The 15,907-nt window shown below is 38.6% G+C and overlaps 1 protein-coding gene across 5 annotated transcripts in view; it reads right to left on the bottom strand.

Annotated features, from left to right (window-relative positions):
• LOC149316409 (leucine-rich repeat-containing protein 7) overlaps nucleotides 1–15,907 on the bottom strand; it is a 239,048-nt gene that overhangs the window by 58,237 nt on the left and 164,904 nt on the right. For all 5 annotated transcript variants that reach the window (XM_089515424.1, XM_089515427.1, XM_089515429.1 and 2 more), the window contains exons 8-12: nucleotides 15,184–15,258; nucleotides 12,618–12,762; nucleotides 11,616–11,688; nucleotides 3,373–3,502; nucleotides 1,922–2,037 (exon numbers count right to left, since the gene is read on the bottom strand). In XM_089515424.1, the coding sequence (XP_089371550.1) occupies nucleotides 1,922–2,037; nucleotides 3,373–3,502; nucleotides 11,616–11,688; nucleotides 12,618–12,762; nucleotides 15,184–15,258 (539 nt within the window). The remainder of the gene's footprint in view (nucleotides 1–1,921; nucleotides 2,038–3,372; nucleotides 3,503–11,615; nucleotides 11,689–12,617; nucleotides 12,763–15,183; nucleotides 15,259–15,907) is intronic.

Below are 15,907 nucleotides of genomic sequence, written 5' to 3'. Positions count from 1 at the left end.
TCATGCTGGATACCCTAACTCCGCCCTTAGACCGGCACATGCCATCATGGCATGACTCCGGCACTGCATCTATATGATGCAGCGCCGAAGGGACATCATAAAGCTGGACTGCCACAGCTATGGCACCCTTGGAGAGCGCAGGAAGAAGCTGCTTTTTACAGCTCTTTTTTGCACTCTCCAGAAGCTGGATAAGGGCTGCGACATGATAATAATGCTTTTGTATTAAATCATTCTCCTAACAAAAAAATGAGGTATGTATAAAAAATCTAGATGCTTAAATTAATTCAAGCTGACTTTTATTGCCTTTTTCTGTTATTTGAATACCAGATTTGTAGCTTTAACCACTATTAAATTCCCAAAATATATTAGCTAGCATGATTCATAAATCGACTAGAAATAGCTATGTAACAGAATATTTTTAAAAAGATAATCATTTATGTGCCGCTTGAAACCTACATTAAGAATTGGATGTGTTTTCAATTATTCTCAATTTAAACTTTCACTCAAAAGTCACACTATACTGTCTCTCTGAGTAGAATAAGGTCACTAAAGCACATCCAGCATGTAATTGCAGCTTATTTAGTTGAGTCTCAAAGACAGATACTGAGTTTATGTGTCAACTTCGTCAACGGTTCAGCTTTATGAATGTAACAAAAGTAATTCCTCCTGGATGGTAGAATTTAGAGACATAGCCATGATAGTTTGGAATATCAGTATGAAAAGGGATCTTATAGCATCTTTGAGTCTAACTATTGAAAGGAGTTGTAGCATAAGCTATCATAGACATAGCCTTCTTCCTCAGATGCATGGAGTGAAGTGTTGTCCAGGAAGGAACTTTATAATTAGACTGTATGAATAGACAGGGAAATGCAAACATGTGAGTATGGTGATGAGGTGACATGGACAGCTTTAACTATGGTCTTTGAGGGACAAAGGCAGGTGTTACCCAAGGCCAAGGTTGAAAGATGTTGCCCAAGACCAGGGTGGGTGGATGATCATATGAATGATGGAGGGAGTTTTGGAATGTGGTGTATGCAGGTTGGGAACCATAAAGGATTTGAGATTAATTGCTGAGAGTATATTTTCATGATTCTGGGGTGTTATGAAAAAACTACAAAGGAAGATAGCAAAGAGAAACAGTTGGATTACAATATATCCACAGACATCAATCAATCAATATGGGCTGAACTGAGACAATGGCTTCCTGGCACACTACACAAAGGAGTTTATCACACAGGGAAAATTGGGGGTTTAAACAGTGATTATCCCATACAAAATGCGATATTGTAATTAAGATTTTCACACACATTGCTATTAAACAGGCAATAAACAGATACAAATCATTTTTTGGGATTTCCCCATGAATGATTTTTTGTTGTTTATTGCCTGTTTAGTTGTTGTTTAAACCTCTGATTTTGCCTGATTTCCCCCGTGTGATAAGGTCCATATAATAACACAGTTTTGCATTTTTATGGTGATTTATACAGTCTGATTATAAAAGTCCTTCCTAGGGAAACACTTCAGTCCATGCATCTGAGGATGTAGACCAAGTCTATGAAAGCTTACGCTACAACTTCTTTTGCACATTTACTTTTAAATGTGCTACAAGATCCCTTTGCATACAGTAATTCCACTAGTATATCTTTAAATAATTAGAAACATGGCACTTCCAAAGCAGAGGTGTTGCCTTGAGGGAAGATGTCTGAATCCTATGCAATCAATGAGCACAACTGTATAATTGTTCTATCAGCTGATTATTTGGAAATACTTTAGCAAATGAATATTTCTATAACGAAAATCAACTAATTATCTCAAAATGCTTTAAGAAATGAATTTTTCAATAACTAAAATTTGGAATAGGTGGCAACCTGTAAAAAGGAACACTGATTGCACATGAAAATTCAAAAGATAAAAACATCACCTGTTGTCACTCAAATTTAAGACTCGGAGTTTCTGCATCTGACCAATCTCATCAGGAAGAAATTCCAGCTTGTTTGAACGCAGAGACATAACTGTTACATTTTTACAACTTCCAATCTGTGGACATCAAAGACAAGTGATAAGATACTATCCAGTTTTCACCCTGATGGCATGGTGTTCATTTGGATGGGTAAGCCTTGGCTAAGGTCTATACAGTGGTCCTTGGTATTCACTGGGATTTGGTTCCAAGACTCTCATAGATACCAAAATCCATGGATACTGAAGTCCCATTAAATACCATTTCCTGTATTGCTATGTACTGTATATTATTATCCTACTTGAGAGTATGTATTTTCCCTGGAAGAAGATTAACCTTCCATTATGAAGCCAAGCCCTCCCTCCAGTCCATCTGCCTTGGTCCAGGCCTTGGAGGTAGAGGAACTGCTGGACCTCTTACCCTTTCCCTTCACCACTCCCTTCTACTTCTGTGTCATGTCTCTTCCAACTCTATGATTCTATGATTCTATGATTCTATGATTCTATGTCTTTTTAGATTGTAAGCCCGAGGGCAGGGAACCGTCTAACTAAAAAGATTGTATGTACAGCGCTGTGTAAATTTACAGTGCTTCATAAATAAGGTTAATAATAATAATAATAATAATAATAATAATAAATACAATAGTATAGTAAAATGGTGTTCCTTATATAAAATGTCAAAAGCAAGGTTTGCTATTGGAATTTATATTTGTTTTGAATATTTCAAGCTGTGGATTGTTAAATCAGTGGATAAAAAAATCTGTGGATACAGATGGCCAACTGTACAGAGCTACTCCCTTGTGATCTTATCTCAATCTGTAGATGGCATGGGCTGGTACTCAGCTGTTGGATGGACCTGCCAGATGCTGGAAGCCATGGAATGCCTGAATATGCAGATGTTGTTATTTGCTTTCTCTCCTGTTTGAAGTGCAGCAACTGCTCACTTTAATTAGAAGAGAAAACAAACAACCCACCAGTGGCACCGCACTAGTGAAAACTGGGGAAGTTTCCTACACCTTTAATGGCTGTGTTGAAGAGGACATTTCAACAGTTGTTGCATACTACCTGATTGTGTGACAGGTAACACCTGTTAAAATGTCCTATATTACTGTTAAAAGTATAGACACTGTCTCCATATTTCAGTCTGACAACCTGGTATGCCACATCCTGATCAGCATTTATCAGCTGAAAATTTGTAAACTGAAATTGTTAGGAACTAAGAATTCTGAAAGCCATAACTGGCTGTTATCCTTGCTGTGCAAATACATAAAGCCTGGCATTCTGTTGGTATCACCTGGTCCCTACAGGATCCCACATGGGCCATAATCCCTTTAATATTAACAATATATGTGGAAATTTACTCTGTATATAGAAAATTACATTTTCAAATGAACTATATTTCATATTAATCCTTACTTCTCTAGGCAGTTCAGGCAGGAAATTTTCATCTACAGCTAGCGTCCGCAGACTATGCATGTAGCCAATGGTGGGAGGTAGAGACTCCAGTTCATTACAGCTGCAGTCAAATTCTTCTAATAAAGATAAACTGAAATTTTAAGAATACTTGTTAGTCTGTTTTACAGAACTATCCATTGTTAGTTTCCTTCTGTTTAATCTTTAACATTATAAATTTTCAAAATATGCAAAAAGTCAAAAGACTATCAATGGATTAAATGAATTCTTGGGAATGACATTATAAAGATTTATTTGAAGAACATAATGGAAATATATTTGGAGTACATTTTTAGTTAAAGCAGAACAACAGTTCATCTAGGGACTGACTTTTCTAGAATCTACAGATTACCTTATACAAGATGATTTCTATGTCATGCCCAATGCCCAATAATGTGTTTGCAATAATGTATGATAAACCTGTATGGCTATTTTGTTATGTGACTAGCAGTAAGTGCCTGCAAAACATATAAAGGACAAAATAAACACATGCACTTTTCTTTGGACCCACGTAAGGAAAGGAAACTAGATATGTACGTTTATCATTCAATGAACAATGCTGTATCAAAACATATTTTAACTAAAATTTGGCAAGTTTAAATGTAAGGAATTGAAGCCAGAGTCTCATACCATCAAGGAACATACACACCCTGTAATAAATTACAAACCTTCTCCTGTAGATTTAATGCTATTTATTTAATTTGTAAAAACCTAGTAAATTGTTCCATTAACTGTTGTTGTTATTTAAATTATTAATTATTTTGAGGCATGTAATACTTCTATGCTATTGTCTTGCAGTTCTACAAACGGTATTAAGAATTAAATTTCAGTACTGAGAACAGAAAATGAAATGGTGCCTATGCAATAAATAGTGCCTGCTCTGGGAAGTGAACACTGTAGATCAAGAAAATGTTAATATCCAGTATGATGGCATAACATAGTTTTTTAAAATGTCGCCATTATCATCATCTTAAATATGAGAAGATGATTGCTGTTGAAAACACAAATCAACAATTAAATCTGTGACTTCTGTATCACACAATTCTACATAGCAATCAATGAAGATACTCTACCATTTTCTCTTAAACTGAGAAATAACTTTCTAACAACTCTAAAATAATACTATGGAGGAAAAATACCCCAGAAAGCAAAACAGTTCCCATTAGATGCATTTAGTGTTTTTGTTTTTAAAATGAACTGTTCAGTTCTGTACTTCTGTGAGGTATAACTCCCATAGAGTTGAATGAGTTTCACTCCTAGCTAAGTAGGTATACAATTTCGTCATTATACATTCCTACATATCTTCACAACAACACATTAAGTTGACAATGGCCTCAAACAGACAGCCCAAAAGGCTGCATTTGGGCTGATCTGGGGCTTGGGCGTGCACATTGTGCATGCCTCTGGATTGTGCAGAAGCCACGTTGGGGCCACTTAAGGCAGCCCAAACTCAACTGCAAAAGGAGCTCCTTTTTGTGGTCAATTTAGGACTCTGGCAGCACTGCCCTCAGGACCATGGCGTCTGATTGCCACAGTCCCATGGTGATCGGGGCAGGAACAGCCTCTGGCTGCTCCTTCTGCCCCGTCTGCTTCGCCCTATTATCTGATAAATAGAACTGATAACATGATAATTACCTACTAGTTAGTTGTTTGTTAACATGCTGAATGATCTTAATAGCTATTTGGGATAGATATCTATTACTGTACTTTATACAACCCATTTGAAAAAGTCAATTGTAGGCTTCAGCCTAAGGAAGAATGTTCTTGAGTTAACAGCCAACTATATAGGGCAGGAGGAAAGCCAATCCTGGCTACTATTTATATATTGGGGTACCAACTATTTTGGGACATGCTGACTCTCTATGATCAGACATAAATTGTAATGTTGACCAACAGACCAGCAATAAAGGCCGGCATTGAGGTGGAGTGGGGGTGTGGTGGCCACATGATGCCCATCCCAACTCTGCCCCCATGCCAATGAGATGCCGCACACCTCACTGCACGGCTGGTGGCATCTCGGCACTCCTCTGCTGCTGCTGCCAGATGACACAGCACAAAAGAAGTGCTGAAAAGTTGCAGTGCCGCTGGCTATGGCCCCCTTTCCATAGCGCAAAAAGGAGCCGCTTTTTGCGGCTCCTTTTTGCATTGTGGAAAGGTCAGATCAGGGGTGCAGCATGTAGTTCTTGCAGCCCCAATCTGGTGCTAAAAGAGGTGGCCTGTTCAGCCCCCAAGACTCCAGCCTTTATCCCCATATGCTCAGTGGCAGCAACAACAAAAAAAAAATAACAAGTACCTAATTAGATTTTAGTTTCTTCTCAATTATTTGTCTTTAATGTTTGTCAAGTAAAGCATCTCAAGCTGATCTACAACCCACATTCTATCTAATTTCTTTTTCCTTGTCTCCTGTCACTAACTTCTAAACTACACTAGTCTGGAAGACTGAAGTGTGTCATCCTTTTCAGAGCTGCAGAGTGATTAATGAAGTGGGTTGGGAACAGAACAGCTGAAAGCTTTGTTAGACTTTTTATTATAGGCTTGTGGGTGCCAAGCTGCCATTCAAACTCAGGGAAGTGATCATTTCCAAAGGCAACATCCAGACAAATTGGCCCAGATCCACCCTGGATGCATGCTTGACAGAGGCTGTTGCAGACTTAAGTAAATGTGCCTTAGTAGACCACCTGGCAAAACTGCTCTGCACTCGCCAAAAAAATACATTTCTTTCATGCTATTCCCTTTCTGTTGTCACCAGAGCCCAGAATGAGTAATACAGGAAATAATGGCATCCATACTAATATAGTGCTGAAGGATCAGTGCAATCTTTATATAAAAGGTTCTCTTCTCCAAATGAGGTAGTCATTCACCACTGTAATGTTGAAAATACCAGTTTCAGAGCTCAGCAGAGAGTATCATTACCTATTCCACCTTCTGTTCTCTAAATATTATTCATGTTAAATACATTCCATTAAAATTATTTGACATAATTTGATCAAGAGAAAGTTAGGTGTCCACATAACCCAAGAGGACTTGAGCTGGGGTGGACAACTTTAGGGGTTGAGCTGAATTAATCTCCTCAAAACCACCTCACTTCCCTTTCAAAAGGTGGCAAAAAGCCAATGCCACACTTGAAACAATGTGTGGAAGTAGTATTCTGACTATGAGTTGTATAGCAAATTGGATAGACTTCAAAAGGGCATTTCATTATTTTTTTCTCCAGTATCTCTACACCAAGCTCCACCATGTTGGGAGCAAGTATTTTCCTTCTAAATTATGTCTACCTCCATTGTTTCCCTCTATCTGTCTTGTAAAGATAGCTTTAAACATTATACCATTCTACATTTGTCTTTTGACCACAGTCAGAATATCTAAGGACTATTTCAAACATTCAGTATAATCACTATAGAGCACTGTTTGGACACTCCATTTTCAGATTACAGGGGTAAAATAAAGTGATGAAGGGGCAATTCACACTACCATATACCCCGATTTTGAACCCAATTTAAAAGTGGGTTGTTCCCACTGGTGTCGGGTTTTGCACACCCAGATGGGGGTTTTGCACACCCAATACGGGGCAAATCCCCCTCATCGTGGATTTTCTGAAACTGGAATTTTCCCCATTTCTTTTTGGAAAACCCGGGGTCAGGCCATTGTGAACTTGGCCCCGGTCATGATCGGGTCATGTAGGGGGAGGGCTAAAGGTCAGAGGGTGGGCAGTGGGTGGAACATGCCTCCTCTCTTGCACAGATTATTATTATTTTTTTTGTAATTTATTTTGACAGATTATGCGAAAGCTACCTGCTCCAGGGAGGGAACCCCTCAGCTCCCTCTCTAGGCCCCTGGCAGCCTCATTGGCAAGGAGCCTGTGAAGAGTTGTCCTGGGCCTTTCTCTGCCTCTTTCTCCTCCTCCCCCCTCTGGCTGAGAGAGTGTGACTTTGCCAGAGAGTGTGCCTTGAACTGTCGTTTCCCTCTCCTCCTCTTCCTCCTCCTGCCGGCTGTCTCCCCTTACCCAGGCCTGGGGCCTCCTTGCTCCGTTTCCTCCTCTGCCTCCCGTTTCCTCCTCCTCCCCCCCTCCAGCTGAGAGAGTGTGACTTGCCCAGAGAGTGTGCCTTGAACTGGCAGTGCTCTGTTTCTCTCTCCTCCACCTCCTTCTCCTCCCTCTGGCTGACAGAGTGTGACTTGCTCAGAAAATGTATCTTGAACTGGCGGTGCTTTTTTTCTCTCTCCTCCTCCCCTACTGGCTATCTTCCCTTACCCAGGCCTGGAGGTGGCAGGAAGGTAGGCAGGGAGGGATTGAGAGGAGTCAGAAAGGTCCTCTCATTGTAAACTCATTATCTGGCTTGTTCATGAATTTAAAAAATGGACTTAATTTTTCTTGGTATAGTAGTTTGAATACACACCACAGAAATCTGATGTCTAGGAAGCATCTGTGATCAGTCCACACTGAAAGTGTCATATGTATAACTATTAGATTGTTTATATTCAGACATGAAACCTGATGTGATAGAACATACATTTGTTGGAATTCTTACAAAAACACCCATAAGCAAAACATAGATTAAAAATAAAACAAAATCTCTGGCTAAAAATGATTTAAATAAACTTGCAGTTTATGAATTCTGTATTTACATTTTGTTGTTATATGCCTTCAAGTAATTTTTGACTTATGGTTATCTTAAGACAAACCTATCACAGGATTTTCTTCACAATATTTGTTCAGAGGGAGTGCCTTTGCCTTTCTCTGAGGCTGAGAGAATGTGGGTTTCCATGGCTTAGCAGGGATTTGAACCCTGGTCTCCAGGGTCAGAGTCCAACACTCAAACCACTATACCACACTAGTTCATTAGTACTCATTAGATTCCTGCTAAACATCTCGAAAGAAGCTATCAAAGCTGTCATTTGTAAGTAAAATATGATTCCATAAATTACTAGTTGTTTTATACTTAATTAATTTTAAAAATTATTGTGTAAACACAGCACATTGTCAACTTCTATTAGGAAAAGATCTCAACAAGCTATCAGAAGTTCATAGACTCTGACAGGGTGAATATTACTCTGACAGCTGCTGATTGTACATGGCTGTTACCCCTTCTTAGGCTCAGTTCACATGTCAAAAGAGCCCAAATAAACAAAGCAGTACCATTCTTGCCAGCACTCTACCCTTTCTGTGATAGGGGGAACAATTTAAGTTTGACTCTACTACAGTCACTTTATGTGTGTTTCACCATACTAAAATACCACACAATTGTTATTTTTCCACACCTGCAGTGATATCAGAGTGGAATGGCTGTAAATCCATTTTCAAAAATCCCTCCTTCCTTCTTCTCTGACTTTTGTCATAACTTAAGTGACATCTGGACATCTTGCTGAAAAGCACAGCAGCCAATGCTGCAATTGATACCATAGTTTATCATAACTCCAGCTCTCATAACTGGCAAAGCAGAGCAACAAATCACTACATACAGTAGATCATTTCATAAAGCAAATACAGAACCTATTGCAGGGGAGCTGAGAAACAAGCACATGTATCCCATCACGTATAAACACTGTGATGAGTTTTTAAGTATGATGCATATTGTGAGTTCCTTAGGGAACAAGTAATTGACAATGGCAATACATTCTTGGGAGAAATTAAAAAAAAGTAGAAACAAGGTTTCCTCTTGCTTGAACTCACAGGGAAAATTCTCACCACCAACAGCAGGTGCTGTATCTGAGAAGCATCACATTAGATCGTACAACTGAAAATAACATTGTGGGTACAATTCATCTGGAGTTAAGCAGTCTTTAAGTTCCACTGATTTTTAATTAAGAATGTGTTTAATTCTTCAGTTGAAATCAATGGTACTAAAAGAAAAGCAGGCTGCTTAAACTGTGCTTGTGCCATGTGCAATCACACAAGTGCCAGCACAGAGAAAAATCTATCCCTTTTTTCTCCAGCAAAGGAAACTGATGAAAAGACTATTGAGAATATCACACGGAAGGCTTACCATGAACATCCCATTATTTCCAAATAGCGACTCAAAGGATGCTTTACTGATGAGACAAGCAAGCGCCAATGCCTCCACTATGATTTACTGATGGGAGAAGTGTGCGGCGGTGTGAATGCCGATCGTGGGTTTTGCACGATTTCTGATGATTTAATGTCAATTTAATGGGAGGTAAGCCTCCCGTGTGATATTCTCCTATGTGCCTGGTGCTCTGGATGTAGGACATCTGGAAGAGCACTTCAGCCATGGATTAGAACACTGATGAAAGTAATGGTATGCTGTCAGAAAGATATTCTGCCTGAGATAACATCACCCTCAGCACTAGAGAGACCTTGCACATCCAAGATCAAGTTTCCTGAGTCAGTACTGCCAAGTGCAATCCACCATGTCTTCAGCAAGCAGAAGATTCTGCTACAGTCTTCAAATCACAGTTTGTCAGATTCTGGGAAGTATGGATCTGTTGCTTAGCCAAGGGAAGGGCTTCAGGCTGAAAAACTCATGCTAACTGTTCACTTAATAGGTGAAAGAGAGAAGGCTTTTCCAGAGAAAATATTTCAGTATGTGCCTAGTAATTGGCTATCTAAAAAGAAAAGACCACAGTCAAATAGAATTTACTCCTCATAGCATCCAAGTTTATACATGTCAGCCTGTCCATTCTATTGTGGGGACATCTAGTGATGTCTAGAGCCCATGGACCTCTAGTTAGAGATGTAAAATTTCCAGAAAATTTAAAACCATGGAAAAAAACTGGATTTTTTCCTTTTTTGGGGGGAATGAAATTTTTGGAAAAACTGAAAAAATACATTTGCACTTTTTACTAATTGAAATGTTACTTCAGGAATATAAAATATGACTATGGACAATTTGTTTTGGCATAAAAGTATCACAATTGGTATATTACAATACAGTGTGTTCAAACAATTATTACAAATGGAATTTACTGTTTAAAACAATTCTTTGTAACAAATGGAGTAATAATCTCCCGGACTTTGGTTTTGCTAGTTTATGTGGAACAGGCAATTAAAAAAACAACCAGAAGAAATCATTAACATTAGTAACAAAGAAAATTATTTTGTTATTTCTTCTCCACAGTATCAAATAGACATAAAGCACCCATTCCCATAAAAAGAATTGAGGGGTGGGTGGAGTGTGTGGAAGGGAGAAGGGATTAAGATTCAATTAATAGGCATGAAATTTTATCAGATTCATTTTCCAAGCTACATCCACACTGTATAAATATTCCAGTCTAACACCATTTTAACTGTCATGGCTCAATGCTAGGGAATCCTGGGAATTGTAGTTTGTTGTGGCACCAGAACTCTCTGACACAGAAGGCTAAATGTCTCATAAAACTACAAATCCCAGAGTTCCACAGCACTGAGCCATTGCAATTAAAGTAGTGTCAAACTGCATTATTTCTGCAGTGGTGGATGCAGTCCTGGTTATCAGTGTCAGTTTCTGCTTCTGCTTTGTTATGTTTGTCATCATCACAGTTATCTTGGACTTCTAAAAACCAAAGGTTTACCCAGACTGAAAAAAGCTTCTCTACCATTTCACATGTCAGTTTATTTCTTGATTTAGTGTGTTTCCAAACATAGATCAGATTCTTTCAGTGTCCCCTAAAGGAGGAAATGCATCTTGCTTGTGCCATACAGGAAAACAGAGTCAAAGGACCTCCAACAGATGACCATCCAGCCTCTGTTCCAAAGGAGGACACTCCACCACATTCCGAGGGAGTGTGTTTCACTTTGGAACAGCTCTTATTAAAACTGGAGTAAGAGAAAGGCGAAGAGCGAAGGGAAAACATGTTGAAAAGGGGGAAAGGAGGAAAGGCTTAGTTGTAAATACACCCACAAAAATAGAGACTAACAAATATTCTCACAGATGCTATCAGCAGATTGGTCAAGAAGTAATGGAAGGAGCAGGGAGGTGGGAGCCTCATCTTTTGAATGTGTGTCATGAGAGCTGAGAGCAGGCTTCTTTCCAGAACAGACACTACCAAGCTATAGAAACTCTGAACGTTTGTTCTGCTTAGGCCCAGAATCCCATGTGTTGAAGAAAACTTTGGATGAACCAAGTAATGTCCAATGAATTTGTTATTTGTACTGCAATATTAAACAGGAGTAAGTCCCACTGAGCATTGTGGAATTTACTTCCAAGTACAGGATTGTGCTGTACTCTATTGCTGATTGTAAAAAGCTATAAAATGTTTTCAGTTCAACTTACTTTCCAATGGCATTGGGCAGGACTGTGAGCTGATTGTCATCTACTTTTAGAGTTGTAAGCCTTTTCAAAAGCCCTGAGAAGAAAGAGTGAGAAAAAGAAAATATAAAAAAGGCTTATTAAGTGAGATGTAGTATTAGCATAGTCTTTCCTTTAATTGCTCAGGCCTCTGTATCCACAGATTTTTTATCCACAGATTTAATCATCTGTAGCTTGAAAATACTTTAAAATAATATAAATTCCAAAACCAAACCTTGATTTTGCCATTTTATATAAGGGATACCATTTCATTATGAAAATGTATTTAGTGGGACTTGACCATCCACAGATTTTAGTATCCACAGTGCATCCTGAAAACAAACCCCAGAAGATACTAAGAGGTCACTGTATTTTCTATGGTACCTATTCAAAGGAGGTTTATTTCAGTAGAAATAAACTGAAATGAGGATCTTTTAAGGTAAAAGGATTGTGGCAATCTATACATATTTTTTATAATAAATATTTATTTATATCCTGCCTCTTCTGATCTAATTCAAAGTATCCATTTTTAGAAATAAACAGCCAGGTGCCTGAAAGCTTTTGCTATTGACTACTGCATGTTTTACCCATATAATTCTTGTAGCAATAACAGTAAAAGTAAAATAACCAGTCACGCCATCTAAAATTGTTTTCCTATATTGTATATTTGCATATGTAGTTTCATATGCAATTTTCAGTTTAAAGACATGAATTTTCTGGAATGTGAGTCACACCAGGTTTATAGCAGAAACCTAAATAAATGACACATGTGCCTTTTACTACATGTCCTGGAATTAAAAGTACACTGGAGGAGGCATTATAGAGGTAAAGCTGCTAATGGCTCATGTTTAATGGCTCAGATAATGAACGTGGTAATGGTGGTAGGAAGGCTAAAATTCTTCTTTTATGCTCAGAGGAAATGCTTGAACATTTTGCAGTAACAGGCCATCAAAAATAACAGTAACATTCATGTTGTTGTTTATTTACCTATTGAGTCTGGCAGTTGTTGTAGCATGTTGGAGGACAACAGTAGATCTTCAAGGGCTTCACATCCTGATATGTCCATATCTATACTTTCTATCCTATTTTTTGACACATCCAAGTATACCAACTGCTTTAATCTTCCTATAGGCTTGATGACAACATATAAGAATACGTTTAGTTGATCAAATTAAAAATGCACAGCAATAACTAATATCTAAAAGTAGCATAATGTAATATTATGAACTTGCGCATTTAGTCAACCAACCTTCAATGGCAATGTATTCAATAAAAAGCATTCAGTCCTGATGTCATGTAGGGAAACAAAAAGGAATTCCTGATATTTGAAAGTCACAATCCTTCCCAATGTGAATATAGTCTCACATAAGGTGGGTCCTCAACAGATCACAAAATGCAACACATGCTACTGCAAGGAATGGAAGCTGATTGCATGCCTCCTATATTCCCTTCACCCTATTCCCTTAATTCATTTCAGAAATTTGAGCTCAGGTTTCTTGGAAGACCTAAGAGAAAAATATAAAATAAAAACCACTACTTTTAAATTTAAGTCACAATGCAATTTAGGCCCAGTACAGACTGATGGTTTGTGCCAGTCTGGGGCCGATTTTAGGGTTTTGTAGGGCGGGGCATCCGCAGGCGGCCAGCCCTACAATCACCGTGCGGGCACCATGGTTGTGTGCGTCCATCCATATGGGGTGTGCAACGATGACATCTGTGCAGCGTGGTGTCCAAACAGTGGGGTGCCACGCGGACATCATCAGCGAGTATAAGTGCGTAAATGGTGCCCTGCGCATGCTCTAAAAAGAACCTGTCAGGAGCAGGTTCTTTTTAGGCCTCCCCGAGGCTGCGCGATTTGGTTGCTGTGGTCTCCATTCTCCCCATCTGTCTAGGCCCTTACTTTCTTCATGAAGCACAATTATCTGCAGCAGCTGCATGTGAGCAAAGCACAGGAATGTTGCTTTCATGTTTTATGATCTCATACAGATATAAACACTCATGCTCTTGATTTAAAGAGGTATTTCTCTATATATTTTACCCAGCTGTATCTGAAATTTTATTTGAAATCCTATACTGAAACATCTTGACTACCACAACCAAGATATCGAGCAGACTGAGGTAGGTGCCATTTATATAGTTACAAGTCTGTGAAGCTTCAGAATTCAGTGTGAGTAAGCCTTGAATATCATTTAGAGCAGGGGTAGGCAACCTACGGCCCACAGGCCGGATGCGGCCCGGCGAGGCCTTGGGACCGGCCCCAGCCCAGTCCTGCCGCCGATTGCCGCCAGGGCCTTTGGCCTATCAGGAGGAGGCAGGCAAGGGGGGCAAGCGGGGGGCAAGGGAGAGCAAGTGATGGGCAAGGGGGGGCAATTGTCTATAGAAGCCTCAGAAACATGCATTTATATTAACATTTTTTTAAAAATTAGCAATTTTTTGTGTGTGTCTTCCATTTTTTTTTTAAAAAAAGTGTCCTCCATTTGAAAATTTTGTCCCACATTTGTCCCGGTTTGTTTATTTATATATTTAAAATTATTTAATTATATATTTTTTTGGTTTTGGCCCCCCAGTTGTCTGAGGGACAGCAACCCGGCCCCCAGGTCAAAGAGGTTGCCTACCCCTGATTTAGAGGATAGATTTTTAGGCTTAATTCAGTTTTCTCCACCATCCGCTTCCATCATCACTTCCAAAACCAACTAGAATTGCCGTGCTTGAAAGTGAGTTTACAAAGGAATGTTAAAGAAGCTGGAGTGGCACATGTCACATACTATCCTATGCCATTTCACAGCACAATGTTTCCCTTCAGACATGCTAAACTTCTCATGGCATCTGAATGCCTAACAATGATAGTATATTGACTTGGATGACATGGACGGAGTCAGTCAAAATGCATGATCTGCAACAATCATATATGTAACAGCAACTGATACTTCTCTTTTATTTGGTTTGTTTCACAAAAGCTGCTAAAGTATAGTTTTTAGTTCTAATAGAACAGCTATTAGAAATCTGATTACTATATAGTACCCTGTATCAAAATTATTGGCACCAGATTTAGAGCTTCAGAAAGATCAGCACTGTGTCAGAGTGGCAGACACTTCATTATGCCAGACATCCTTTAATTATGCAGCTTGGGAGGCCTGCCACAGAAAATGTTTTTCAGCTTAGTTCAAGTTCACATGCATACATCTCCCTACCTCCCTCAACACTTCCTCACTCATTTGAAAATATATCTAACTATTTTTTTAAAAACCCACTTCTCTCACATGTGCCACTCCAGCTTCTTTAAAGAAGCAAATAATTACTAAGCAAATAAATTGGCTCTTTCCAAACTAATCAAACATGTGCAGTGCATATGGGGAAAAGCTTACGATTTACTTAAAATATGCAGCAACACTAACAAAGTGATAGTTTGTACACAGACTAATGTGAACAAAATGTATATTCAAGTACACATTTCTTTGTTATCAGCAATATATGATAAAAGCAACACGAATATCCAAAACATACTGTACATTTATCTTATTTCCCCACAAAATTGTACAATAAATATCCGTACCCCCGGTAATGTTTGGAGTGAATTATTGTCCATCCATAATTCCTTTAGGTTTTGTATTTGTTCCAGAACCTCAGGCTGTAAAAAAAGTAGTTTTTATAAATCTAGTATTTAATTATAGCAACACTTCATTACAATTTAGACCAACCAGCTTACATAAAACTGAACAGAACTTTGTTGTTTGTTGTGTGGCTTCAAGTCATTTCCAACATATGGTTACCCCAAGGTGAACTTATTGCAGGGTTTTTCAGGCAAAATTATTCAGAGGGGTTTACCATTGCCCTCCTCTGAGGCTGAGAGAAGATAACTTGCCCAAAGTCATCCAGTGGACTTTCATGGTTGAGTAGTCCAAAGATAAAAATAAATCTGTATCATTTATTCTAATTCAAACATACATCTTACCTAATGTTTAGGTGGAATCTTTTTTCCTGTAGTTTCAATCCGTTACTTCATTTTTAATCACGTTTTAATTTTTGTGTTTTGTGAATTTTTAACTGATTTTTCCTAAAAACTATTGTAAGCCTCATTGAGTCCCAAAATAGGGAAAAGGCAGGATATAACAACAACAACAACAATTTCTAAACTATATAGTGTTAAGAATTTTTCATCTTTTATATTTCTGTGCTCTAGTGCCCTGGAATAAAGGTTCATTCTCCAATTAAGTTACATAATCTATAGCACCAGAGATTCAGAGGAACTGTTTGGATTATCTCACTATTTTCCTTGT

Source organism: Sceloporus occidentalis, unplaced genomic scaffold (assembly GCF_023333645.1).
Source record: "Sceloporus occidentalis isolate IW3139 unplaced genomic scaffold, rSceOcc1.0.p SCAF_3, whole genome shotgun sequence".
Taxonomy (NCBI): domain Eukaryota; kingdom Metazoa; phylum Chordata; class Lepidosauria; order Squamata; family Phrynosomatidae; genus Sceloporus; species Sceloporus occidentalis.
Note: the sequence above shows the minus strand (reverse complement) of the source record. Positions and strands in the feature narration are given on the sequence as shown.